At 35.7% G+C, this 27,450-nt stretch overlaps 2 protein-coding genes across 2 annotated transcripts in view; one reads left to right on the top strand and one right to left on the bottom strand.

The window, feature by feature from the left end:
- Positions 1 to 11,351, top strand: part of SLC7A9 (solute carrier family 7 member 9) — a 54,914-nt gene extending 43,563 nt beyond the window's left edge. Inside the window, exon 12 of the mRNA XM_043988048.1 lies at positions 11,287 to 11,351. Within this exon, the coding sequence (XP_043843983.1) occupies positions 11,287 to 11,351 (65 nt within the window). The remainder of the gene's footprint in view (positions 1 to 11,286) is intronic.
- A 1,291-nt stretch (positions 11,352 to 12,642) lies between these two features.
- TDRD12 (tudor domain containing 12) overlaps positions 12,643 to 27,450 on the bottom strand; it is a 61,098-nt gene continuing 46,290 nt past the window's right edge. Inside the window, exons 23-32 of the mRNA XM_043990338.1 lie at positions 26,201 to 26,388; positions 24,974 to 25,184; positions 21,700 to 21,792; positions 20,353 to 20,525; positions 19,118 to 19,245; positions 18,398 to 18,461; positions 17,172 to 17,285; positions 16,932 to 17,085; positions 16,763 to 16,829; positions 12,643 to 15,446 (exon numbers count right to left, since the gene is read on the bottom strand). Of these exons, the coding sequence (XP_043846273.1) occupies positions 15,355 to 15,446; positions 16,763 to 16,829; positions 16,932 to 17,085; positions 17,172 to 17,285; positions 18,398 to 18,461; positions 19,118 to 19,245; positions 20,353 to 20,525; positions 21,700 to 21,792; positions 24,974 to 25,184; positions 26,201 to 26,388 (1,284 nt within the window). The 3' untranslated portion in view covers positions 12,643 to 15,354. The remainder of the gene's footprint in view (positions 15,447 to 16,762; positions 16,830 to 16,931; positions 17,086 to 17,171; positions 17,286 to 18,397; positions 18,462 to 19,117; positions 19,246 to 20,352; positions 20,526 to 21,699; positions 21,793 to 24,973; positions 25,185 to 26,200; positions 26,389 to 27,450) is intronic.

The following is a 27,450-nucleotide window of genomic DNA, read 5'->3' as shown; positions in this document are numbered from 1 at the left end:
GCACAATAATATTCCATCACCATCATACACGACAGCTTGTTTAGCCATTCCTCAATTTATGGGCATTCCTTTGATTTCCAATTCTTAGCCACCACAAAAAGAGCTGCTATAAATATTTCTGTACAAATAAGTCTTTTTTCTCTTTTGGGGGATATCTTTGGGATAGAAACTTAGCAGTGGTATTGCTGGATCAAAGGGTATGCACAGTTCCATAGCCCTTTGGGCATAGTTCCAAATTGCTCTCCAGAATGATTGAATCTTTTCACAACTCCACCAACAAGTGGATTAGCATCCCAGCTTTCCTACATCCCCTCCAACATTCAATATTTCCCATTTTTGTTATATTTGTCACTCTGATAGATGTGAAGTGATACCTCAGAGTTGTTTTAATTTGCATTTCTCTGATCAATAGTGATCTAGAGCATTTTTTCATATGATTATAGATAGCTTTGATTTCTTTGTCTGAAAACCACCTGGTCATATCCTTTGACCATTTATCAGTTGGGGAATGCCTTATATTTAAATAAATTTGACTCACTTCTTTATATAATTGAGAAACAAGGTCTTTATCAGAAATATTTGTTTCAAAAATTCTTTCCCAGTTTTCTGCTTCTTTTGTAATCTTGGTTACATTAGTTTTGTTTGAGCAAAAATATTTTAATTTTATATAATCAAAATTATCTATTTTACATTTTGTTTTACTCTCTATATCTTCTTTGGTCCTAAATTCTTCCTCTGCTCATAAATCTGACAGGTAAACAATTCCATGTTCTAATTTGCTTTTGGTATCATTCTTTTTTGTCTAAATCATCTATCCATTTTGACGTTCTTTTAGTACACAGTGTGAGATTTTGGTCTATACCTAGTTTCTGCCATAATGTTTTCCAATTTTCCTAACAGTTTTTGACAAATAATGAGTTTTTGTTCCAAAAGCTTGGATCTTTGGGTTTATCATATACTAAATTACTATAGTCATTTACTATAGTGTAATTTGTACCTATTCTATTTTACTGATCGGTCTCTCTATTTCTGTTATTTAAGTACCAGATTGTTTTGATAATTACCACTTTATAATACAGTTTGAGATCTGGTACTGCTAGACCATCTTCTTTTGTATTTTTTTATTGATTCCCATGATACCCTTGAGCTTCTGTTTTTCCAGATGAATTTTGTTATTATTTTTTATAGATCTATAAAATGTTTTTGATTTGGCATAGCACTAAATAAATAAATTAACTTAGGTAGGATTGTCATTTTTATTATATTGGCTCGGCCTACCCATGAGCAATTAATATTTTCCCAATTATTTAGATCTGACTTTGTGTGAAAAGTATTTTGTAGTTCTAGTCACATAGTTCCTGGGTTTGTCTTGGCAGGTAGACTCCCAAGTATTTTATATTGGCCACAGTTATTTTAAATAGAATTTATCTTTCTATCTGTTGTTGGTGGATTTTGTTGGTCATATATAGAAATGCTGATGATTTATGTGGTTTTATTTTGTATCCTGCAGCTGTGCTAAAGTTGTTAATAATTTCAAGTAGCTTTTTAGTTGATTCTCTAGGATTTTCTAAGTTACGTAAGATATTAAGGAAGCCACAAAACTATGTATGACCAAGAGCTGTCCTTCAATGTATAAATAGTCAAAGAATATGAACAAATATTTCTCTAAAATATTGAAAACAACAACCTATGAAAGATGATCTCAAATCACTAATAGTAAGAGAAATTATAATAACTTTTATATAGCATTTACCATGTGCCAGGTAATATCCTAAGAGTTTTACAGTTATTTTTATCATTTGATCCTCACAACAACCCAAATAGGTGCTTATCATTATCCTCATTTTATAGATAAGGAAGCTGAGGCAAAAAAAAAGTTAAGTGACACACCTAGTAAGTCTCTGAGACTGGATTTAAACTTAAGTCTCCCTGATTCTAGGAACCACCTAGCTGCTCCTACTGTAAATAACTTTGAGATTTCACTTCACACTAAGTCTATTATCAAAAAGGACAAAAGATAGGGATAGTCAGTGTTGGAGGGATTGCAGAAAGATAGGCACACTAATTCATTTGGAATTCTGCTAAGAATGTGACTAAAATACTTTGACAGAGAGATCCCATTGCTAGCCATATACTCCAAGGGGATAAATCATGACAAGATATACCAAGATATACCCCCAAAATTGTTTTAAGTTTAACTTTTTAAAAAAATGTTCACTTCTAAATTCTTTCCCCTTCTCCACCCTTTACCCTACCCATTGAGAAGGCAAGCAATGGGGGCAGCTAGGTAGTGCAGTGGATAAAGCACCAGCCCTGGATTCAGGAGTACCTGAGTTCAAATCCAGCCTCAGACACTTGACACTTACTAGCTGTGTGACCCTGGGCAAGTCACTTAACCCCAATTGCCTCACCAAAAAAAAAAAAAAAGAGAGAGAGAGAAGGCAAGCAATAAGATGCCCATTATACAAATGAAGCCATGCAAAACATATTTCCATATTAATTCATGTTGCAAGAAAAATAAAGTGAAAAAAATATGCTTCAAATCAACACTCAAAGTTTATCAGTACTCCTCTCTGGAGTTAGATAACATTTTTCATTATCAGTTCTTTGGAATTGCTGTGGATCATAGTGTTGATAAGAGTAGCTAATGCCAAAATACTTATAGAATTTTTTATAGTAGAAAAGAACTGGAAATAAAGTAGATAGCATCAATTGGGGGGACCTAAACAAATTTTGACATATGAATGTAATTTCATATTACTGCCCTGTAAAATTTGAGGGATATAAAAATGAGAAGTTATATGAACTGATTAAAAGCAAAGTAACTAGAATCAGAAAAACAATAAACACAATGATTACAACGATGTAAATGGAAAGAACAGAATAAAAATGAAATTGAATGCTAATTAAAATGACCAAGTTTGACCCTCCCCCAAAGAAGAGGTGAGAAAATTAAGTCATTGCAGATGTGGGGGCCCCTGTAAGTGTAGAATACTACATATACTGTCAGATTCAATGGTATATTGGCTAGTTGGGGTTTTTTTCTTTTCTTCTTTGTTATAAAGGATGACTCTGAGTAGTCATTGTATGGGGTTGGGAAAGCATATATTTGGAAATGAAAGTGATGTAAAAACAAAAGATGTGAATATTTTTAAAGTATCCAAAAAAAGAATGTTTAAAATAAGCAAAGAATAAATTAGAAAAAAAGACAGTCCAAAAAAAATTTATCCCCCTTTCTATAGCTGTGGAAAAATAGCTCTTCTCCATTCTCCTATAATTTTTTTTAACATGTGACTTCTATATTCAAGTCAAGTATCCATTTGGAGCTTATGGTTGTGTATATTATAAATATTGGTTTAAACCTAATTTTTGCCAAACTACTTTCCAGTTTTCTCATTAGTTCTTGCCGAATAGTCTTTTCCCCAGTAATTTGTGCTTATCAAATACAGGACTGCTGTTTTTGACTCCTTACCATTGCTTATCAAGTTTGTTACACTGATCCACTTTTCCATTGTTGTTTTTTTTAACAATACCAAACAGTTTTCAAGGTTTGTGCCTGTAGATACCAATTCTCATTTTGCTGCCCACTATGCAAAGTTCCTCTGAAATGCATTTCCTCTGCATTTGATAAGGAACAAGAGCTGGTAAAAAGGTATTTGCCTGGATTCTTATAAATCTTTAAAATCAACAGGAATGGGAAGCAGCTAGGTGGCACAGTGGATAAAGCACTGGCCCTGGACCTGAGTTCAAATCCTACCTCAGACACTTGACACTTAACTGGCTGTGTGACCCTGGGCAAGTCACTTAACTCTCATTGCCCCACCAAAAAAAATAATCAACAGGAATGGGGGAGAGAGAAAAATGCCCAGATCTATGTTCACCAAGCTAGATACTGGAGGTGAGCTTATAACATAAGAAGAGGTGCAGTAGAAATAAACCCAAGAAAGGAACTGGTAAAACAAAAGTCTGTGATTTCAGATGTCTACATATGCAAAGTATAAGCAACAAAGAAGGTGACTTAGTGATACTAATGTGAGATCGACTTGACTTCATACATTTCACCTATTCTCACATGACCTGGACTCAGAGCCTCTTGCCTTCTTGGTTGTCCTATTTCTAGACATGTCAATGTATTAATGTCCTTTCTGAGCTAAAGCACCCAGAATGGAACATAATCTTACAGATGTGGTCTTATCAGATCAGAGCACAGAAAAAAGAACCAGCTCTTTCTTCCTGGAAGCTATGCTTGTCTTAATGTAGCCCAATCACAAGCCTTTTTTTTTTCTTTTTTTTTTTTTTTGTGGTTCCCATATCATACAATGGACTCATATTGAGCTTTCAGTCCACTAAAATCCTCATCTTAAGGCTGTGGTTCAGTGGTGGAAGTATCGAATTTCAATTCAATGGATATGAGTTCTTAATTCCCGGCTTTTCCACCAGGACAAGCCATTTACCATCTCTGAGACTCAGTTTCCTCATTTGCAAAATAAAAATATTGGACTAAATGACTGCTAAGATCCCTTGCAGCTCTAAATTTAATATTTAATTAATAATTTGATTCTCAATGTAATAGTTTTAGACAAACTTCTATGTGGTCATCTTCCCTTGTATCTTGTACTTGTGCAATTGGCTGGGGTTTTTTTGAGTGACCCAAGTATAAAATTTTACATTTCTCCCTATTGAATCTCTTATTATATTCATCTTAGTGCTCTAGCCTGTAAAGGTTTTTGTATCCTGACTCTCTTGTCCAGTGACTTAGTTATCTCTAAGCTTTGTATCATTTGCATCATAAGCTTTCTATCTATGCCTTTATCCAAATCACTGATAAAAATTTTTAACAGCACAGAGTCAAGCTCCTGCCAGGGTGACATTTAACCAGTGCTGGTCATTCAACCAGCTCCAGATTCATCCATTTTGTATTGTCATCTAGTTTGCATCTCCATCTTTTCCACAAAAATCGTATGAGATAACAAATGCTTTGCTAAAATGTGGATAAATTCCATCTACAACATTACCTTGATCTACCTTTCTAGAACCCTAACAGAAAACCAAGCAAGATTAATCTGGCATGAGCTGTTCTTGAAACCATATTGGCTCTTTGCAATCACCTCTTCCTTTTATAAAGGTTCACCTGCCTTTTTAATGATCTTCTAAAAATTTCCCAGGAATCAAGCTCAAGCTTTCTGGCCTATAGGTTGTAGGCTATTCCCCCACCCCACACCCCTTTGAAATTCCAGACAGCATACATCCTTTCATAGATCTCTCTTGTTCTCCATGTTCTTTCACATAATTGCTGACAACCAGTGGCTCAGAATTCACATCAGCCAGTTCTTTCAGTACCTAAGGATGTAGTTAATCTGGGTCAGATGACTTTGATTCATTCAGGGAAGCTAGTTGCTGCCTTTTTTCCTTACTCATCTTGGATGGTAAATCCTTGTTATCATTTTTGTTCTATCCTTTTCAGTCCAAAGGTCACCAATTATCATCCTATTCACCCCAAGAAGTGTTCCTATCCAAGGGTGGAAGTTGAGGCTTTTACCCCCTTGAGAGCCTGCTGTTAAATTTTCAGTGTGAGCATTTACTCTTCAGAAATTGACAAATTTACCAATCTTGCTGATTGCCCGTGCAGATTAAACTTCAAAGTGTATTGTGAGGGGCAGCTAGATGGCGCAGTGGATAAAGCACCGGCCTTGGATTCAGGAGTACCTGAGTTCAAATCCAGCCTCAGACACTTGACACTAGCTGTGTGACCCTGGGCAAGTCACTTAACCCTCATTGCCCTGTTAAAAAAGTAAAATAAAATGCATTTCAAAGTGTATTGTGAGTTTTCAGAAATCCCTAGGAGTATAGTATGCTCCTGGTCTTAGCCCCTTTTTTAATCCTTTTCTGGTTATAGATAAAGTCTCTATAGTGTCTCGCTTTCCTCCCGTGCTGTGGCTTATTATATGCTATTGACGTTCTTTCTATAGGACAATGCCACAATCACAATCAACCTCAGTTATGTGCCATCTTCCCATCTCTCCTGGTTTGACTTTCCCTATAGAATTTTAGTTGATAAATCCTAAGAACCCTTTGAAATCTCCTTACCCCAAATCTAAGGTGCATGTCAGACTATGCCTAACTTTCTTCTTCTCTAGGAGGGAGCTGGTCACTTCCCTGCAAGGTTCCTATCCTTTCCACATTGTAACCGATTCTTTCCAGTTAGTAACAGTCAAAAATGGAATTTCCTCTTGTTGGCTCCAACTTTTCTAGGGCTCAATTATCATTAAGGACAGTCGAGTAGTTCTCAGCTCCTCTGTCTGTTCCAGAGAGCTTTCTAACAAATGTCTGGCCACCTAAAGTCCTTCATCACTAATCTGTTATGCCTCTAAGGGAGGCAGTGTGGTTCAGTGGAAAGAGTCCCGTGTCTGGCATCAGAAAGTCTGGCTCTCCTATTTAGTTTGGGGAAGTCACTTAACCTCTCTGGGCCTCAGTTTTACTCATTTGTTAAATGAGGAGGCTTGACAAGATGACCACCACTAAGGTCCCTTCTGGTTCTAAATCTGTGGTCCATGAAGATCCCAGGTGAATGAAGATGAAGTCAGTTACCCACTTCCGGACAGAGAGGTGAGGGACTCAGAGTGAAGAATGAGATGTTTTGGGGATATAGCCACTGAGGGAGTTTGTGTTTGCTTCACTATGTATATTTTTACAAGAGTTTTCTTTTTTTTTAATGGGGGGGAAGGTAGAAAAAATGGTGGTAGGGAAGCAAAATAGTGATCTTTATCCAAATGATTTTCTGTACACTTTTCTATGCTGGATCCTGGATCACCTGCTTATCTATATTTTAATATCCAATGCCACCCATTCATACCCCCCTTTACTTATCCATTAATAATAATAGTAATAATAAAAGTGTATCAGGGGCAGCTAGATGGCGCAGTGGATAGAGCACTGGCCCTGGATTCAGGAGGACCTGAGTTCAAATCCGGCCTCAGACACTTAACACTTACTAGCTGTGTGACCCTGGGCAAGTCACTTAACCCCAATTGCCTCACCAAAAAAAAAAAAAAAGTGTATCAATGAAGAACCGTATTCTAGTCATGGGTTTCATCCCACCAAATCTGTCATACATATGAGGTTAACTTTACTTCCTTGCATTTATTGTTGTTGTTGTGCCCAACTCTTCATTATCCCATGGACCATAGCATGCCAGGCCCTTCTGTTCTCCAATATCTCCTGAAGTCTGTCCAAGCTCCTGTCCAATGCTTCCACAACACTATCCGTCCATCTCATCCTCTGCTCTCCCCTTTTCCTTTTGCCTTTAATCTTTCCCAATACCAGGGTCTTTTCCAATGGGTCCTGTCTTCTCATTATGTGGCCAAAGTATTTCAGCTTCAGTATTTGACCTTCCCGTAAACAGTCTGAATTAATTTCTTTAAGTCTTGACTGATTTCATCTCCTTGCTGTCCAAGGGACTCCCAAAAGTCTTCTCCAGCACAATTCAAAAGTATTGATGCTGGGGCGGCTAGGTGATGCAGTGGATAAAGCACCGGCCCTGGATTCAGGAGTACCTGAGTTCAAATCCGGCCTCAGACACTTGACACTTACTAGCTGTGTGACCCTGGGCAAGTCACTTAACCCCCATTGCCCTGCAAAAAACAAAAAACAAACAAACAAACAAAAAAGTATTGATTCTGTAGCACTCAGCTGTCCTCATAATCTAACTTGCACAGCTATGCATCACTACTGAAAAACCATGGCTTTGACTATATGGACTTTTGTCATATATCCCTAATGATTCCTTGCATCTCACTTCTCAAGTTTGTTGTCTAAACTTTTGATAGCCATCTATAGACATTTGAAGCCATGTATTTTTCTCCTGACTTCTTTATTGGATTTTTTTTTTAAGTGAGGCAATTGGGGTTAAGTGACTTGCCCAGGGTCACACAGCTAGTAAGTGTTATGTGTCTGAGGCTGGATTTGAACTCAGGTACTCCTGACTCCAGGGCTGGTGCTCTATCCACTGCGCCACCTAGCTGCCCCCCCCTTTTTTTTAATGGATTTTGTCTCCTGTGTCTTAATTGCTCTTTTCTCTCACTGTTGCTGCTTCTCTATTGTACTATATCTAGTTTGATATAGGCAGATTTCTCTTTTTGAACACCCTTTTGATTAGATTTTCAAGACACCAGGCAAATAACCTTCTAGACTGTTAGATGCCCTCCATACTTGTCCAGGAGACTGTCAACCCAATATTTTAAGCGATGTTCCAGAAATGCAACTCTTATTTGTATTTGACTCCTTATAAAGTACTTCACCTTTGAAATGTTTTTACATTTTGAATATTTTTCTGTTGATGTAGATGTCTGTCATGCCAGTATAAATCAGTTATGTAAGGAAGAATTGTCTTCTAGTCTTTTATTAATTTGAAAGATTCTATCCATTCTTTAAATTTCAGGAAATTGTTGTGATTTATGATTCAGTATTTAAATCATGGGGCTGTTCATGCAGATGTGTCCTGATTTTCCCACAGACCTTTGGTTTTTTCATCCCCTTATAATTCCATGTCTCCATTAGGTACTAATCTCTCACAGAAGCTAAGTGTTGGAAGGAAACTCATAAGGGCATTTAATCCACTGGCTATCTTTTTTTGCAGTTTTTTATTTCCTCACTACTGACAAGTAGTCAGTCATCTTTTTTCCCCTTATCTAGTTCTTCAGTGAGAGAGGACCCACTGCCCCCTAGAGGAGCACATTTCACTTTTGGACAAAGTAGTTCACTTCTTTTTTTTAATTTAAATTTTTTTTTTTTTTTAGTGAGGCAATTGGGGTTAAGTGACTTGCCCAGGGTCACACAGCTAGTAAGTGTTAAGTGTCTGAGGCCGGATTTGAACCCAGGTACTCCTGACTCCAGGGCCGGTGCTCTATCCACTGCGCCACCTAGCCGCCCAAAGTAGTTCACTTCTAAAAATAATTTTTTTTTCTCTTCTGCATTCCCTGCCTTTACTGGGGGCTTGGGGGGGGGGGAGGTGGTGAAGAAAATAAAAATAAAACTTGACTCCTTAATGGTCTTTAGTTTCTTATTCATGACTTCATAACCTGTAGTGATAGTTTCTAGGCTCCTGACATATCATTAGTGCCCATGTCAATGATCAGAAGTTATCTATTTTGACAAACCTTGGGAAGTCCTCCTTTTATGTCTTGGATCTATGCCCCAGGAAATGATGCAAAACTTGGAAATAATTGACCAGTCTATCTTAGAATTCATGGCAGAGAAGAGAAAACTGGACAAAATGACATTCCTTATGATTTTGTAGAGCATATTTTAAAGAGTTCAGAGAAAGAATCGGTAGGAACCTAGAGACTAAATTCTGTAAGATGTAAGCTCAACAATGAGAACAATGAGAAGCTACCAAGAATGAAATGCAGAAGACTCAAGCAGAAAATTGTTTTAAGGGAAAAGGGAAACCGTCTAAATGTTAATATATGATTTTTCAAGAATCTCAGTTGGTCAGTGACTTCCTTTAAACTTTTTTTTTTTAAGTAGTATTCTTTTTTGCGAGACACTGGGCAAATAACCTTCTTTCTTGTTAAGTGCCCTCAATCCTTGCCCAGGAGACTGTCAGCCCTATATTTTAAGTTATGTTCTAGAAACCAAAGTCCTATTTGACTCCTTAGCAAGTATTTCACCCTTAAAATTTTTATTATTTTTCTGTGTTGATGTAGATATGTCTATCATACCAGTATAAATCAACCATGTAGGAAAACTTGCCTTTGAGTGTTTTATTAATTTGAAAAATTCTATCCATTCTGGCAAAGAGAATAATTTCTGGATTCAAGAGGATATACAAAAACTAATAGGGAACTGAAATCCAAGATCATAGGTAGATAGTGCCTAGCTGCCTTGGATGAGTTCAAGTCACCAGGCCCCCTAGAAGAGCATTTTACATATCCATGTTACTAAAATCACTTAGAGAAGAAGAGGGACCATAGGATAGGGGAAAGGCAAAGTATCTAGTGGAATGCTGCAAAGATCCTTGCTTGGCCCTCACTATACTGTGTAACATTTTTGCCAGTGACTTGGATGAAAGTACAGTTGGCATAATTATCAAATTATCAGATGGAACAAAGCTGAGACAGATAGCTAACAAGTTAAGAATGAGAATCCAAAAAGTTCCCAATAGTCTAGAACATTGGACTAATAATTAATTATGGATTCATAATGAATCAATAAGATGACATTTAACAGAGATGCATACAAAGTCATATACTTGGGTCAAAAAACCAATTTCCATAAAATAGGAGACAGAATATATCTGGCTATACAGAAAACAGTTCATCTGAAAAAAATCTGGAGGTTTTCAGTGGACCTCAAGTTCAATATGAGTTAGCAATTGATATGGAAATAAAAATAATCTTATATGAAATCAGATTGTATTGACAAGTACAGTCTCAAGAATATTCTGCCTTGATTAGATCTCCTCCGGAGTATTGTTTTCAGTTCTGGGTATCATATTTTAAGAAAGACAAAATTAGAAAAGATAAGGATAGACAAGACAGTGAAGAGCCCGGAGATAACATCTTAGGAGGAGGAGATGAAGTGGAAAGAGGGAAATTGAGCCAGGAGGACACACAGGGAAGGCAAGGTCTGAAACACAAAAGAGTGATTACAGAAATTCTGCCTGACCTTGGAGGGCAGAGCAACAAATTTAGGGTTAATGTCAGGAAAAAACTTCCTAACAATTAGAGGTATCCAAACATGGAATAGGCTGTATAGAAGTGTAAGTCTTCAAGCAAAGACAGGAGGACTTGTGAGCAGCTTGTACAGGGAATTCATGTTTAGGTATAGGTTGGACTAGATGATCTCAGATCTCCTCCAATTCAAGACTCTATGAAATGGCTTCTTATTTCCTAATACCTTAATAGCCTCAAGTAATCATTATTCTCCAGAGAATAGTGAATAGGGGACAGTGCTGGCTTATGGAAATGTGTATGGAGAGGATAGCAAATCAAGGGGTAATACATTATACAGTGTGTCCTAAAAGTCTTAGAGCTAGGCTTTACTCTATTAAAGCTTAAAATTCTGCAGTTTTAGGCTATTAAAGATTCTGTTTACTTTGTCTTTTCCAGCTATGAAAGCTTAAATCTGCACAAATTTATACCAGGACTTTTGAAACACCCTATATAGGCAGTGAACAATAAAAATCTCTAATCAAAATAACGAACTTTATGACTGACTTTTAATGACTTTATGATTAAATGCCACTAATAATACATATTTCTAATTATATCAAATTTGGGATTTCAGAACCTGTCACCATGCACGTACAGATGCTCATGGAAGTTGTCCCGCCAGAAGAAGATCCCAACTAACATTTGATTTTTAGTACATCAAGCCAAGGAATAGATGTATTTTTGTATGGGATAACTGTGATTATGTATTCCTGATGTGCATGTTTTTGTTTTTTCCAAGAGAATTTTTATAAATATCTGTAATATCTTTTATTTTTAAAGAGATATACAATTTTCACTTGGCCTAGATTTCATAGCTAGGAGAAGTGATTGGGGTTTGCTAAAAGTAGCAAGGTTAAGAAGGCTACTCTGCCTTATTGAAAATTAGGATAGTAAATAAAATACCACAGTTGTGATGGTGACTTATTTAACAAAGATAACTCTACATTTATTTAAAATAATTGTCAGTAAAGTTCCTTAAACTCAAAGGTCAAATTCTTTTTGTATTTTATTTAACTAAATTTTCTTTTCTTTAGCACCTAAGATTTTCCTCTTCATAAAGATACTTGTTAAACATAGAATTTTATGCTTTAATTCATTTACCTTTGAAACTTTTTTCAGAAGTCTACTTATAACTGCACAAATATTTCAGAAATTTACTGAAATTTAGCTGAAATGGTTTAGCTAATATGATGTAGAGGTCAAGTCCAAACCCATTATTTTACAAATGAAGGAACTGAGGCCCAGAAAAAGTTTGATTCAGTATTAAGTGGCAAAGCCAGTATGTGAACTGAAGTCCTCTGGATCCAGAGCCAACCAATATGGCTATACCATCTGCTTCCTTGAAATAATTTTATAGCTTAGTTATTTCAAACAGAATCAAACCAATAAAGGATTATTTATATCTGTGTTTAACATAGTAACTAATCTGGATAATTAATCCCATCTTGGTCTGTGTGAACATCATTGACAAGCCATTGGTTGCCAGTCTTTTAGATCACATCAATGTGATATACTGACCTGTAGTCTCAAGTCAATGGCTATCATGGGCGACCAAATATCCTTCATTAGCATTTGAAACAGAATAGAAAATTCCCAGGAATAAAATTTTACTTTATTCCACCCTCCACCCCTTACCCTCATTCACCGCACATCCTCTTCCTAGGGTTATACCCTTAAAGCCAACTCCTAATCCAAAGCAAATCAGCAACTGTTCTCAAACTCCAGTTTCATGGGGCACTGTGGCTAAATGATTTGCCCAGAGACACAGCCAATAAGAATCAGATGGGACCTGAGTGCAGATATCTCTTACTCTGAGACCTGTTCTTTATCTACTACACTTTGTCATTAGTCAATAAAAATAATATAAAAAGAAGGAAAAAAACCCAGGAGGCCACTTATGTATGAAAACAAGTACATTTTATTGATGGCATATTCCCACTTTCCATTACAATGAAGTGACTAAGACCATAGGCAACTGACATAAGAAGCCATAAGACAAAACTGCATGTTATTCATCACATTAAACCATCTAAGAGATTAGTGGGATTCTTTTCCCAAGAAGATATTTATAGTGGAACCAGAAATGGAGCAGCCTTGTTTTCATTATAAAAAAGTTCTAACATCACATTTTACAAGTCTTAAATCTGTCAAAAGTATATGTTCTAAATCAAAAATGGCACTTTCATATTCCGTTCTTTTAAAATGAAATTATATAATTCAAAATCCTAATGAGCCACTTGGTGGCTTTAAAAAGGTCTGAATTAAAACAAAACAAAACAAATTCTAGTAACTTAACATTATTTTTTCAAAAGGCCACCATAACTTAAACTAGCCATTTGCTTTGTATTTTTTAGAATTAAACACCTTTAGGGAATTCTATCATTGGCTACAAAAAAGGTTTCATAAAAGAACAAAACAAAAACAGGCAAGCAAAAAGGGATAAACTAAAGACAGAAAGCAAAGAAATCCTATAGACTACTGGGTTATCTCTGAGTACATAATAAGAGAATTCACTAAACAAGGCTTATGTTGTAATGGGCTTCTTATTGTAACTGGGTGAAAATACAAGTTGTATATGTATAAATTATTTTGAAGTCAGAAAAGTACTTAGAGACACTGGAGGAAGTACATGATGGTATTGATGCCTTTTACTTAGTTTAAATTCAACCATTGAAAAAGAAAATCTAACTTAACTTTGAATTTTATATATACCTGCCTCCCTGACCCTCAGCTCCATCCCCAATACACAACATCACTAGAGGAAAATGTCCTAACTTTGCTCTTTGAAATAGTCCCTTAAAATGGTGCTGCGATTGTCCCCCTGAGATTCTCTCTTCATAAGTAGCCCATTTTACAGATGAGAAAACTGAGACCCAAGTTTAATTTTACTCCATTTCACAGAATAGTTGAATGGAAGAGGTTTGATTTTTGTCAAATGTACATATATATGTGTGTATATGTATAATATATAATATACTGCGTATATATGTATCTATATATAATATATACATACATACACACACACACACACAGAGAATACACTAGTAGTCCTAGATGGTATTTGAGCATTCTCCTTTTTGTTTAGAAAAAAAAAAGGCAAAAAGTCCCGTCCTCATGAAATTTGGTGTGTGTATTATGTATATATGTATGTGTGTATGTATATACACACATGTATATACAAAACCAAATATCTATAATGCATATGTATATATGTGTGTGTGTATGTATATACATACCAAATTTCATGAAGACGGGACCTTTTCCCTTTCTTTTTGCTAAACAAAAAGGAGAATGCTCAAATACCATCTAGGACTACTAGCGTATTCTTACTAGTTAAATGCACCATTCGTTGTCACATCTACCTTATAATTTTAAATGTCTTCAATTTAAAAAAATCTATTATCCCCCTAAATGTTCAAATAAGGACATATTAATGAATACAAAGACATTTAAGCAAGAAAATTTGGTAATTCCAATTAATGGAAATTGTAAAGCTTGAAAAGAAAGGCTGTGATGTATGTGCATCCTAAGTATGAGTTCTACATGTGCTTTCAACAAAATACGTAATCTTGATAACTTCAATCTTGACAACTGGTCAAGAAAATTCTGACATTCCTGGTTTCTGTGAAATGTAAACTTCCTAAGGGCTAAAATCAGTCAACCTTTGCAATTTCAGCAATATTTCTTTGTTTCCCCTGTTGGAGTTACTCTGTGATATATAAATGCATGGAGCCCCACACATGAGATCACAGACCTGAGTGATACAAAGGGTTATTTGGAAGCTGTAGCTTTTGCATTCAGAGAAATCTTCACTTTAGGACCAAATACATTCCTTTTAAAAACAGTCTGGAGACAACTTTAGGTCAATCCAGTTTTCCCAGTGTACTAGACATCAATTAAAAATGAATGATGTCTAAGTTATTAGTTATACCTCTTCTTCACAAAGAGTGAAGTTAGTGTTCACAAAAATCTACTACCAGAAAAAGAAGTCAGTTAAAGACCATTAAACTGTTTTGTATATGCATATTAATGCCAATATCCCTAAAGCCTAATTAATAAGGAAATAATGGGATCAATAAACCAGATTAAAGTATAATTTTATGAGGTGAAAGCCTACTCATTAGAACAAAATTATAAATTTCAATAATTTAAGTAGGCCAGTGAATCATACAAAATTGAAAATCATTTGTTTTATAACAGAACTGAAGTAAAATAAATGGGTTGAAAGTCTTCATTTTACTACTTGGAGGAAATCAAAACTTACTACCTACCAGTCAAACTTAAAGTTTGCCATAGCTAAATGATAGTGAAGAGGAGAAGGAATAAAACAGAAGGTACGTTATTAGCTGGACATGTAATTTTTCAACCAGTTAGCCAATATCTAGCACTATTCCTTAAGTATCTTGTGTCCTGTCCCACCCCCTCCAACCCTTGCTATTTCCTTCATTTTGGTCTCTCTAAGAACTATCAACTTAATAATTCTTAACATTAATAAATGAAATGACTATTTTTACAAACAATATGATTTTTCTTCCTTGGAAAAGAAAAGGCTCAGATGCGTCCAAGTATATCTTCTCAACTTTCAGGTGCGGTGAAAGACATGGCTCTGTAAAAGTCTTCCAGTAAGAATTTAATTTGCATGCTATTCACTCTCAGTTTCACTGCCCTCAGAAGAATCATCCGTATCTTCATTTATCAGCATACCAGTGTTGAGTACCTTTCTAGAGCACACAACTTAAAAAAATTGCATATAATTCAACACTAATTGGTTATTTCTTATTCGGGGGCCAAGCTGGCTCAATCAATGCATTTCATATCAAAACATGTTTGGTCTTTGGAATTCAAGCATGAACAATTTTTGCACTGAATAATTAGATATTCTCTATTTATTCATAGATACATTTTATAAAGAAATGGTTTATTCAGGTGTTTTCCCCAAGAAAAATGTTTTTGTGCAGTTTCATGTGTTCAATTAAAAAACGGAGTCAATTAATGTCATGCCAGTAATGAAGAAATAGACAAACTATTTATCACTGTGCTTGTTAGTACATAATTCCTTAAAGCAAAGTAAATCAGCAAGCCAAAGGAACAATAAAGTTCACAGTTTAGACAAGCAATGACAACAGTTCTTATTCCAAAACCCACATGTCCTATACTCTGTTTTTGTTTTAATTCAGCTGATTAATTCTAGCTTATAAGTCATTAAAACCTGCCCTCTCCATAAGTACAAGTAAAGTTTATTCTATATGTAGCATTATTTTTTAGACTAAATAGCTACATATTAATGACAGGCCATAGAACACAACTTGTCTGTTCACAAATCTGGATATGCTACAGATTAAACACAGTATGTTTCTTAAGCATTATTGCCTATTTTAAGAAACCTGCTAGGAGTGTTCTTAAGACTCATAACAGGGTTCTCAAACTAGTTAAAACAACACTGGAAAAAAAGTGTCTCACTACACTGAACTAAACAAACTTTCATTTTAGGGACAACAAAAGTTGTTCCAGTCCTAACTAGCTGTGCAGCCACAGATTAACAATTTTCCTCATTTGTAAAATGGACATAATGCCACCTGCACCAATTACCTGACAGGTTTGTTTATAGGAAAACAACATTTGTATAAATCTGAGATATTCTTCAAAAGGAAAACATTACTCAGGTTGTTAAAATCATGTGTAATGCATAAGAAAAAAAAAGATCCACTTCTCCCACTCTTGCTAAAAGGCTCATAATTATCTACTTGGCTAACAGAAGGCTTTCTAAACATGTTCACAACAGAACAAATATGTGGAAAAATACTGATGTGAACTTTAACTCCTACATCAAATATAACAGAAGTAAAATGTCAGAGAGGTTTAAATTCCTAAAGGACCACACCTATCTACACATGACTATGTACAGCCATAATTCCTGAACTTGGCTCCTACTCCATCGCTGCTTTTGCTTTAGTCTCCCTCTCCTTGGCTTTGAACACAGAGCCCTATCTATTGAATACTTCTTTTCCTCTTTAAAATTTTTCTTCTTCTCTCCAGTAATATAATCTTACCATTAGAAAAAGGGCTTATATCTTCACATTCCTCCCAGTGATCAAAATCGAAAGACACATTAGGATTCTGTTAAATAGAAAATGTAACATTGAGAATATAAGATCACTATATACCTATATACACATAAAAGATTTTAAAACTCCAAAATTGTCAAAATCTACTACTTACCCTTTTCTTGAGTAAATTATGCCAAGATTCCTTTTTCTCTTTTACAAGAGTGACTACAGGTTCTTCATTCTTAATTAGACACTTAGATTCTTCTTTTAATATACTCGCATGTAGATCCATATCAGCCAAGTAAAATTTATCTCCTACCCAAGCACTAAATGAAAATAAGTCAATTTATTTAGCCTTTTTAACACAGTCTAGTGGTTCCACTTTTATTAGCTAAAATATATACAGGCCTACCTGAAAACCACCCTTTCTCTAAAAAATTTACATTTCTGATCTTTTACATTTCTTAGCCTTATCTTCACAATTACAGCATCTTCTTTTTGAAACCATTTTATTTCTGGGTGGAAACTATAAGAGAAAAGAGTGAGAGACCCCAATCAATAAATTAACCAACAAACATTTGTTAACTATCTATTATATCTCAGGCACTGTTTTAACTAAAAAATGAAACAGTTCCTGACCCTACTTACATGTACACATAGTAGTCCACACAAAATAAATACAAGGTAGTTTTGGTTTTTTTTAGGAGAGCAGCACTAACAGTTGGGGTTAGGAAATCATGAAACACTGCATGCAGAAGGGGATATGTGAGCTGAAAGAAACAGAAGGGAGAGAAGAGTGTATTCTAAGACAACCTCTGTCATTAAGAGATCACTGATGACTTTGGAGATAGCCGGTTCAGGCAAGTGATGAGGTTGGAAGCCATAGTGCAGAGGGTGGAGACACAAGTAAAAGACACCCAAGTACGGACAGCTTTTACTAGGAATTTGGCTGTGAAAGGGAGAAGATATATAGGAATGATAGCTTGAGATCCATAGAAGCATCTACTGAGGATTTTTTTTTTAAGGAAAAGGTAATTTCAGCTTGTTTACTGAAGTAAGAAAGAAAGCAAGACATACGGAAAAATTGAAGGGATGATTGTGGGGGTGATCTTCCAGACAATCTGGAGGGGATTGAACCAAGGGGAATAGGTAGAGATGCTGGCTGGCTGTAGTGAGAAGGGTCAGGCCAGGGTCAGAGTACAGGAGAGAATAGGAGATCATGCCAAGGAGTTTTAAGGTAGAGAGAAAAGGGAGCTCACAATGAATGGTTTCCCTTTTCTCAGTTGAGGTTTTTTTGGTTTTGTTTTGTTTTTGCACGGCAATGAGGGTTAAGTGACTTGCCCAGGGTCACACAGCTAGTGTCAAGTGTCTGAGACTGAATTTGAACTCAGGTCCTCCTGAATCCAGGGCCGGTGCTTTATCCATTGTGCCACCCAGCTGCCCCGTCTCAGTTAAGTATTAAGTGAGACCCTAAGATGAGAGCATGGAGGAAGGAGTGGTGTTTGAGGCTTGATGAGAGAGATAAAAGAATCAGAGAGTAACAGAAGAGCTGCCTTGCTTCAGTATAGTTATGTTTAAACTACTTAAGTAAATGCTTATTTGTTAAAGAAAATCTCTTTCAAATTATTGGAGGCATACCTTTTATGCTGCTGCTGTATTGTTTCTTTAACATAATCATCTCCATTATTGTCTGATATAACTTCTATGAAAAAAGAAAAGTTCCAGGATAAGCTTATCACTGACCATACTTTTCACTGTACAGTGTGAATTTCTTTACCTAAGTGCAATGCAACAGACAATTCTCAGCCAGGCAACAGACAATGAAATGAAGAAATAAACATTTCCTGATGACTCAGGCTTCCTGGGCTAAGTATCAATATGCTTATTAATAGTGAAAAATCTATTAATGAAAAAAAACCCAACCATAACAGTTTTGAACTAGCAGCACGATACAGGGAAAAGAGATCGGCTGAGTCCTGGGTGGCTCAAATCCCACTATGAATACTGGACATGTGATCATGAACAAGTCTCTTACCATCCCTTTAGCCCCTTTTGTCAAATAGTGAGATTAACTCTAAGTACCTGCATGATTGGTATATTTGGGGAGGGGGAAGGGTCAAATAAAATACTCTTTGTAAAATGCTATACAGATGGTATTAAAATGCAATAAAGCCCCTATGTGTCATTCTAAGACCCTTTGGTCTAATCGTGATAAAAGTAAAACTGACTAAATATTAAAGTTCACAACACCTTGTGTAATGTCTTTAAAAGGTATAACACAAATACTAGCCATGTTTTTCAAAAGGTAGTACGTCTGAGATGGGAAAGTGAAATATTGATTCAATTATAAGTACTTACCAGACTTTTGTTTTTCTGTATTCACTTGTAAGGAAATACTGCTTTCTGAAATTCTGTCATCATCAGATATTGAGCTTTGCAGGCCACCTGAATCCTCTCTCCCTCTACTGGGTGTTAAAGGAGGTATTCTAAATAGAACACACTGCCATTACTGCCATGTAAATGTTTACTAAAGGTTAAGACACAGATTTTTTTTTTTTTAAGTGAGGCAATTGGGGTTAAGTGACTTGCCCAGAGTCACACAGCTAGTAAGTATTAAGTATGTGAGGCCGGATTTGAACTCAGGTACTCCTGACTCTAGAGCCGGTGCTCTATCCACTGCGCCACCTAGCTGCCCCAAGACACAGATTTTTAAAGAGGAATTCAGATAAAAAATCAGATGGATGAGGCATATGACAACACAGTTGGAAGAGAAGCTCAGAGTTTCCTTAGGAGTATACATGCTATAAAAGTTCAAATTGAGCAAGGTGTCCCATAATTTTATTAGCCATTATTAATATAATTCCTTTTTAACAATTCTTTCCTTAGTTAAACTGGATATGATAATACTTGATTTTAATTTATGAAGCTTAACTAACATAAAATTATTATCAAACTGAACCTTCTCCAACACCCTACTATTCACAATAAAAAGGGAAATAATGATATAAATTTATTTCTGCAAATGTGAGGAGGCCTAGAAATTTATACAAATCTTTTGAATCTGGGCACACATATATTACATAGCTTCTATCACATCACTGCCATGCAAAAAAAAATTTTTTTTAAACTCAATGAATACTATATTTTATGATGGAAACCTATTCTAACCTCTTACAAAACTTCACAGTAGGGACTCTTCTTCTACATGAGTTCAGATTAATGTCAATATTGTTTTATCCTTCAGCTAAAAAGTACTTACCTTATGAGAGTTATCAATCACAGGACTGTGGATTTAGAGCTGAAGGGGGCCTCAGATGTCATCTAGTACAACCCTACCCCCTTTTCATATGAAGAAACTGAAGCCCACAGAGATGAAGTGACTTGATTTTGTCAGCAGTGGGCGAGTATACAGCCTTGATCAAGGTTCCCTAGGAGGATGGCAGAGCCAGGATTCAAACCCAGGACCCCTGTGTTTCCACTAAACCACACAATGCCTTGGTAGGATAACTGCAGAAGCACTCCAATATTTTAGTTATCAAAATATAAAACAGAGTTTCAAGAAATAAATACATAAAGATGAGATGTTAACTCACATGGTTTGGAATGTGCTCTCTTGAAGGGATACCATTTTACTTTCTTGGCATAGTTTTTTAAGTTGATCTACATGTTCTGGATTATCAGTACCCATTCCCATTGATAAAATTTCAGCTCGAACATTATATTCAATGACAGAGGTTTTCAGATCTGAAAGCTTGGTGAGATAGACCTTGAGTTAGAGAGACAAAACAGAAGTACACTTCAGAATCACAATTTTAGAAAACATTTTCAATTACTTTAGCATATTTCCTGATTTTAAATGAAATGACTTACATGATAGAATACATTCTCCATTATGTTTAGCCTCCTCATTCACAAAGTATGAGAGATTTCAGATGCACAAATTTGTTATCTGTTTCCCACTCCTCTCAAAAACTCTTCTTTTTTGATTCCCTTTCAATTTTTCTGATTGCATCAGGGACAAAGCTATAATTAGCTTCCAATAGTTTGGTAGTTTGTTCACACACTAGGTAACCTACTTTATAACCAGGCAAGTGTGTGTCCTAACTCTGGGCTCTCTGGCAACAACAATAACAGATAGAGATGGGTATGGGCTAGAAACTTATGCCAGGAAACAGAAGAAATGACATTAGAATCCCCGAATCTACAGAAATTTGTCTTTTCTACATCTCAAATATAAAACAGTCTTGAGAACAATTAATTTCCTATTTCTACATTATTTTAAGGACAAAAATCCCAAGATTCACATATTTCATGGTTTCCAATGCAGTACAATTTTCCAAAGTTTGACACAAAGAATAGTGAGGTATATGAAGGGAGAGCATTCTCCCCTTTAAACTTCTAATGGGTATGCTGTTACACACTTGAAATCCATAAAGAGAAACTTGGGGACAGCATTTGCTATGATATTTTTTCTTTAATTGATTTCATTTTTATAATGAATAATTTTGTCAGCATACAAAAACTAGACATCTTTTAGACCCAAAGAATCAAATGAAATCTTTGTAAAGCATTTTACAAACTGTAAAGTGCTATATAAATTAATTACTATTGTCACACTAAAGATAACTGATCACTATAAAGTCTGTATACCTGAAAACAAGGTAGAAAAAACATTGGCTGAAAATGGAATATGTGTGCCAAAGATCATCTCCAAGAGTATGCTTTGTTGTAAGATACTTTTAAAACAAGATCTTTGATCATTTGCTTTGTCATTAGGTTTTTGCCAAAAACACACATGCACCAAAGAAGAGTCCACAAAAACTGAAGTGAGCTACATTACGGTTCATAAAGGTTTTCCTCTTTTAGGAGAATATTTGGGATGATTTTTGGTTCCTTTGCAAATACTAATTATACTTCTTATAAGAAAATGGCACACTTACCATTGGATCAATCCAAACTGTATTCCCCAAAGACAGTACTACTTTTGCCTCATGAAGTTTTCCTATAATTTTATGATGAATATATCTAGTAACCTGAAAAAATTTTAAATTATTTTGTTACATGTTATCTTGAAAGACTGATTTATAAGGAACAACTACTACAAAAATCTATATAGTATTAAAGCAATAGTCTACATGTTCTGCTTAGGATTAAAGTCAGTTTCATTTAGGAGATGTAAATCAACTGATAACCATCCTCAAATCCATTTCAAATTAAGTGATATTATAACTATATGCATTCTCATCATCACAGTACTCGTTTGAAATTATTAGAAAGTTTCTGATGAAAAAAATTTCCAATATCTTTCAATATATGACCTAAGTATTTTTACTTAAAGTGTTTTTACATCTCTCACTATCATCTTGTATTATCATCCTTTTTCCCCTTTCACCACTTTTTAAGATAGTGTGATACAGTGAAAAAAGCACTGGATATGGAGGAAAAAAAACCTGGGTTCAAATCCTACCTCTGACACCAACTTAAGTGACCTTGGGCAAGTCATTTAGCCTCCACTGGACATCAGTTTCCTCATTTCTAAAATGGCTTCAGAGATCTTTTAGAGTTCGAGAGCTACAATGACATAAAACTATCAGGCAAATGGGATCACTGCCATTTACAAGAGAAAACTGGCAGATGAGATGACTTTCTACACAATTACACTGCTGATTTAGCTGTAGAAGGGACAACTAGCACCCATGGGTCATATAATTTCAAATACAGTATTCACTGCTTCTATGGATCACATTTTCTCTTCTCTTCCAGCAGGATGCTAATAAGAGACCCAAATTACACTGTTGTTAGCATTTGTATTTCTGTGCCCAAGATTTGATGTTCAGCCAAGATGGCTGCCAGAGCAAAAGCAGATGTTTCAATGCAGTTTTTTGGGGTTTGTTTGTTTTTCAAGGGGCAATAGGGGTTAAGTGACTTGCCCAGGGTCACACAGCTAGTAAGTGTCAAGTGTCTAAAGCCAGATTTGAACTCAGGTACTCCTGAATCCAGGGCCGGTGCTCTATCCACTGCGCCACCTAGCTGCCCCCTATGTTGGTTGGTTTTTAAGGTTCAGGATACCTATAGTTCAGTACAAGGAAACATGGAATATGCAACAAGACAGTAAAGTCAGCCCATTTTTTAAATTGAGGAGACATACTTAAATAAAGAAGGGCAATCAGAGAAGATGGTGGAAACAGGAGCAGTCCACTGGGGCCCTGGGTGGAAGTGGGAACCCCACCAGCAGGTGGAATTGTGCATCCCCAAATAGTAAAGTCTGGTGGGTCTTTATACTGTTCTTACCTGTGCTAAGTAAGACCAGATATTGAGGTGAGGAGAAAAGAAGCTTGGACCTGGAGACTTATTCATAGTAGCAGAAGAGAGAGAGAAGACTCCTGGGAAAATAGCAGCTAGATGAGACTCAAACTCTCTGCCAGTGAAAAAGGGTCTTTTGGCTTATCTCCCATCTAACTCAGACAGCATGACACAGGGCATTCAAGCTTCCCTGGAGCATCTTTGTTTAGTGAAATAAAAAAGCTACTGGGGTCTTTACAACAGACCATACAGCTCTCATCTCCTAAACAATCAGAAACCTGAAATTTGTCCCAGACCAAAGTATTATTTTTTTTGTGGAGCAATGAGGTTTAAGTAGCTTGCCCAGGGCCACACAGCTGGTAAATGTCAAGTGTCTGAGGCTGTATTTGAACTCAAGTCTTACTGAATCCAAGACCAGTGCTTTATCCACTGCTCCACCTAGCTGCCCCCAGATCAAAGTATTATCAAGAAATTCCATAAATCAAAACTAGATACTTTCCTGCCTCTTATTAAATGGCACACAAGACAAAACTGAGTATTCTAATGAGTCAAACTTAACATGTTAATTACAAAATACAATGCAGTAAGTGACTTCTTCTACCCCAGAACTACACACAAAGTCAGTCAGAAGCCCTGAGCAGTAAAAAAGGGGGTTGCTAACAAAACCAGAGGCCATCCACACAGGCAAACAAGCTGGTAGTTTCCCAGCAGAAACAAAGATGATAAAGGGATGGTTTCACAAAAACCTGGGAAAACTTATATAAACTGATGCGAAGTGAGCAGAACCAGACCACTGCACACAATAAAAGCCCTACTGTTGTGATGATCAGCTATGAAAGGGTTAGCTACTCTCATCAACATAATATTCTACAACAATTCCAAAGAACGCATGATGAGAAATGCTATACACTCACAGACAGATCTGAGGACTAGTTGAATGACCAGATGTAAAGAGTGGTCATTAATAAGTTAGTGTCAACACTGGAGAAAGCCTCTGATCGATACTGGCCCTGAGATCTGTCCTTAGCTTGTGCTGGTGAATATTTTTAGCACTGATTTAGAAAAAAGCAAAGTTGGAATACTTTTTCATTTTTATAGGTTTCACAAAGTCAAAGAACAGATAACACATACCAGGCACAACAAAAGTTTTTAACTTGGGGTGGGAGAGGGGAAGGGAGATTTATCACCTTTTAAGTATCAAACTATTTTTATTTTACCCATGGAAATCTTTCTAAGATTACTTATGAAAATTAAATTTAGATAAATTAAAACTAGATACTTTTCCTTTTTAAATGACACATGACAAAATTTAGTGTTCTAATAACTCAAACTTATCATGTTAGTTACAAAGTACAATTCAGTTACTGTACTTTGTTATTATATTAATGAGTTGTGGGAATGACATCTCTTCTGCTCTCTGCTGAGACCTTTTTAAAAAACTTAATTCAGAAATGTTTTCTGCATGGCAGAAGTTGTCAAAAAATCTGAATGACAGCTAACTAGCTTTTTTATGTATATAAAAGCATGAGTATAACTGCACATGTATAACCTATATTTGATTGCTTACTGCCTGGAGGGGGGGTGGAGGAGGGATGGAGGGATAAAACTTAGAACTAAAAACTTTAAATAAAAATGTTTATTATTTTCTAAAAATAAAAACATGAGTGTGTTGTCCTTTTAATTTCATAGAAATGAAGTAACTGATAAAGCACTTTATGAAGAATCACTTTGAATTAAATCACTTTATAAAAATGGAATTTCCTACACATTGAGCTACAAAAATTGTTTCAAGAACAGATTCTAAACATTACTTTTACATTTTAAAATCATGACTACTATACCAAATTACTAAGTATCTCTATTTAGAGAACTTTAAAAATGTAAAAACAAAATTAAAGTATGGGAACTTACCTTGGGATTCCATTCAATTTCATTGTCAATAGGTTTCACTCTACAAACAACAAACTCTACAGCTTGAGGAGGTAGATTTTGGAATCTCTGGGGTAGATGAAGCAGCTGATGATTTTTAATATCACTAGTCCTGCCTTCATCTATAAATTTTATGTGGACATTAAAAAAAACACAATTTTCCTCTTTTTGGCTCATTTCCAAAACTTGAACCCTGGAAAATAAAGAATAGCTAAGTATGTTTTTTCTCTGAAATTAAATAATTTAATCCAACTTAAATGTTGAGAAGAAAAAGATTCTTTAATTTTTCAAATTTAATCAATATTTTCAAATATGTTAAAAGAAAAAACTCACTAAGTGCCTTCTAATTTACACTTTATACATTAGTATTCAAGGTAAGCTCACAATAAAATCTGAAAAGTCCTAATACCAAGATACTATTAATATGAAGGTACTAAGTATTAAGCTTTTCATTGTTCCTGAATTGTTATTTCCAAATACATACTAGAATCCAAGTTGAGTTGGATATACCTACCACTAAGACCTGTCAATAACACGCAGTCATTTTAGAAAATAATGCCATTGGCCCCAATGTCTAATGACCTTCTCTTAAAGGTGATCTTATGCTTCACATATGCTTCATAGTCTTGAATTTTTTGAACACAAAATAAAGCAGTAGCATTTGTCTCAGAGTTGTAAAGGAGTACAGCTTAATCTGCTATTAGAGGAATCCTCGCAAAGTTTCTTGCTTTTTCAACACTTGCCAACACTGCAACTGATAAGCCTTACTCTTACAACAGGAACTGACTAAATATGGCTCCACCAACCATTCCTGCAACTCCTCTGACTAATATTCCTCTTCTGAGACACCATTCCCTCTGTGCTGTCTCTTCCTATTAAGACATAAGCACCTTAGTTAAGGACAGGCAATGTCTTTCTCATTTCTGCATCTGTGTTCTCAGAACCCAGTACACAGTAACACACCTAATAAATGCTTTTTTATTCATTCAACATGCAGTCATCCAGCATTGGAGGGACAGTCTCACATTTTATTTGTCATCCCCGTGCCTAGGACATATGAATGCACTTAATTTTTAATTCATTCCTTTCTACATTGAATTCAACAGCATTATGATTGTGGTGATGTAGTTAGCCAGTATGGTTTAAACCTCAGTTTAAATTGACCACATGCTTTTATATTCCTTTGGACACAACAAATCAGTATCTTACCTGTGAAAAACTGCTTTTTCATATAGTCCATACAATGCAAATTTCTCAACTTTCTCAACAGACATTTTATTGCTTGATTCTTTAAAATACTCTTTCATTTCCATATTAAGATTTGCATAAAGATCCTTATGTTTATCAACTATGCGCCCAAAATAGTTTGTTGCATTCACAATATAGAAAGGTATTATCTGAAAACATAACATATACTTTATCTTTTAAAAATATTTAGAATTTTTCCCACATTACATGTAAAAACAAATTTTAACATCGATTTTTAAAACTTTGTGTTCCATATTCTCTTCCTCCCTCCCTCCCCATCCCCCCTTAAGAACTCAAGCAATTCAATATAAGGCATAACGTATACTTTAAAAGATCTGAGATTTCCCTTGTGTGGCCACTCCCTCTACCAATTAAAGTCACAATCCCTCTATGCCTTAAGTAAATGATTTAAAGAGTTGTTCCTCATTAAATCATGGATGCCCCTCTCCATGTAAAAATCACCTGGTGGCCAGCCTTCTGATGATAAGCATCTTTGAATGTAGCTAGGCTAGTCTTTGAATGACAAACATAGAGTCCATTATCAGGTGAAGGCTTTCCAGCTTGGTAGGACCTGCTAGAACTTCTAGGATATTTTTCAAAAGCCCAGGGTCATCTGCATGTCACAATGAAGCATCTGAATAGGGTTTTAATGGAGGAAAAACCTATAAATTGTTAACTAGAAAATTGGATAATTCTTGGGTTTTTTTTTTTTGAGGTGATCAGGGTTAAGTAATTTGACCAGGGTCACACAGCTAGTGTCTAAGGGGCCAGATTTGAACTCAGGTCCTCCTGACTTCAGGGCCAGTGCTCTATCTACTGTGCCACCTAACTGCTCTGAAAATTGGATAATTCTAAATAATTGATGTATGTATGAGTTTAAATCATATACAGAAATTAACACTTTTATATACTCTGCTTAACTGTAGAAAGTCTGTTGCATTTAAGCTTAACTAAGGAATAAAACAAACAAAACCCTCTGTATTGTCTCACAATAAAAAATTCATTGGAAGATTTCTGCCAATTGATTTCATTCACAATGACAAAAGTCAGCAGTGAAATCTTATGGCCTCAGATACCTATTCACAGCAAGGAGCACTAAAGGTCTCAACATCTAGTAAAGAGTTAAAGTTGACCTCCCTGGTTTCACTGAGACTGAGTGGGATGGCTATGCAGAACTACATTTTAAACAGAGAGAACAGGATAAAAGAGAC

Source organism: Dromiciops gliroides, chromosome 2, assembly GCF_019393635.1.
Source record: "Dromiciops gliroides isolate mDroGli1 chromosome 2, mDroGli1.pri, whole genome shotgun sequence".
Taxonomy (NCBI): Eukaryota; Metazoa; Chordata; class Mammalia; order Microbiotheria; family Microbiotheriidae; genus Dromiciops; species Dromiciops gliroides.
Note: the sequence above shows the minus strand (reverse complement) of the source record. Positions and strands in the feature narration are given on the sequence as shown.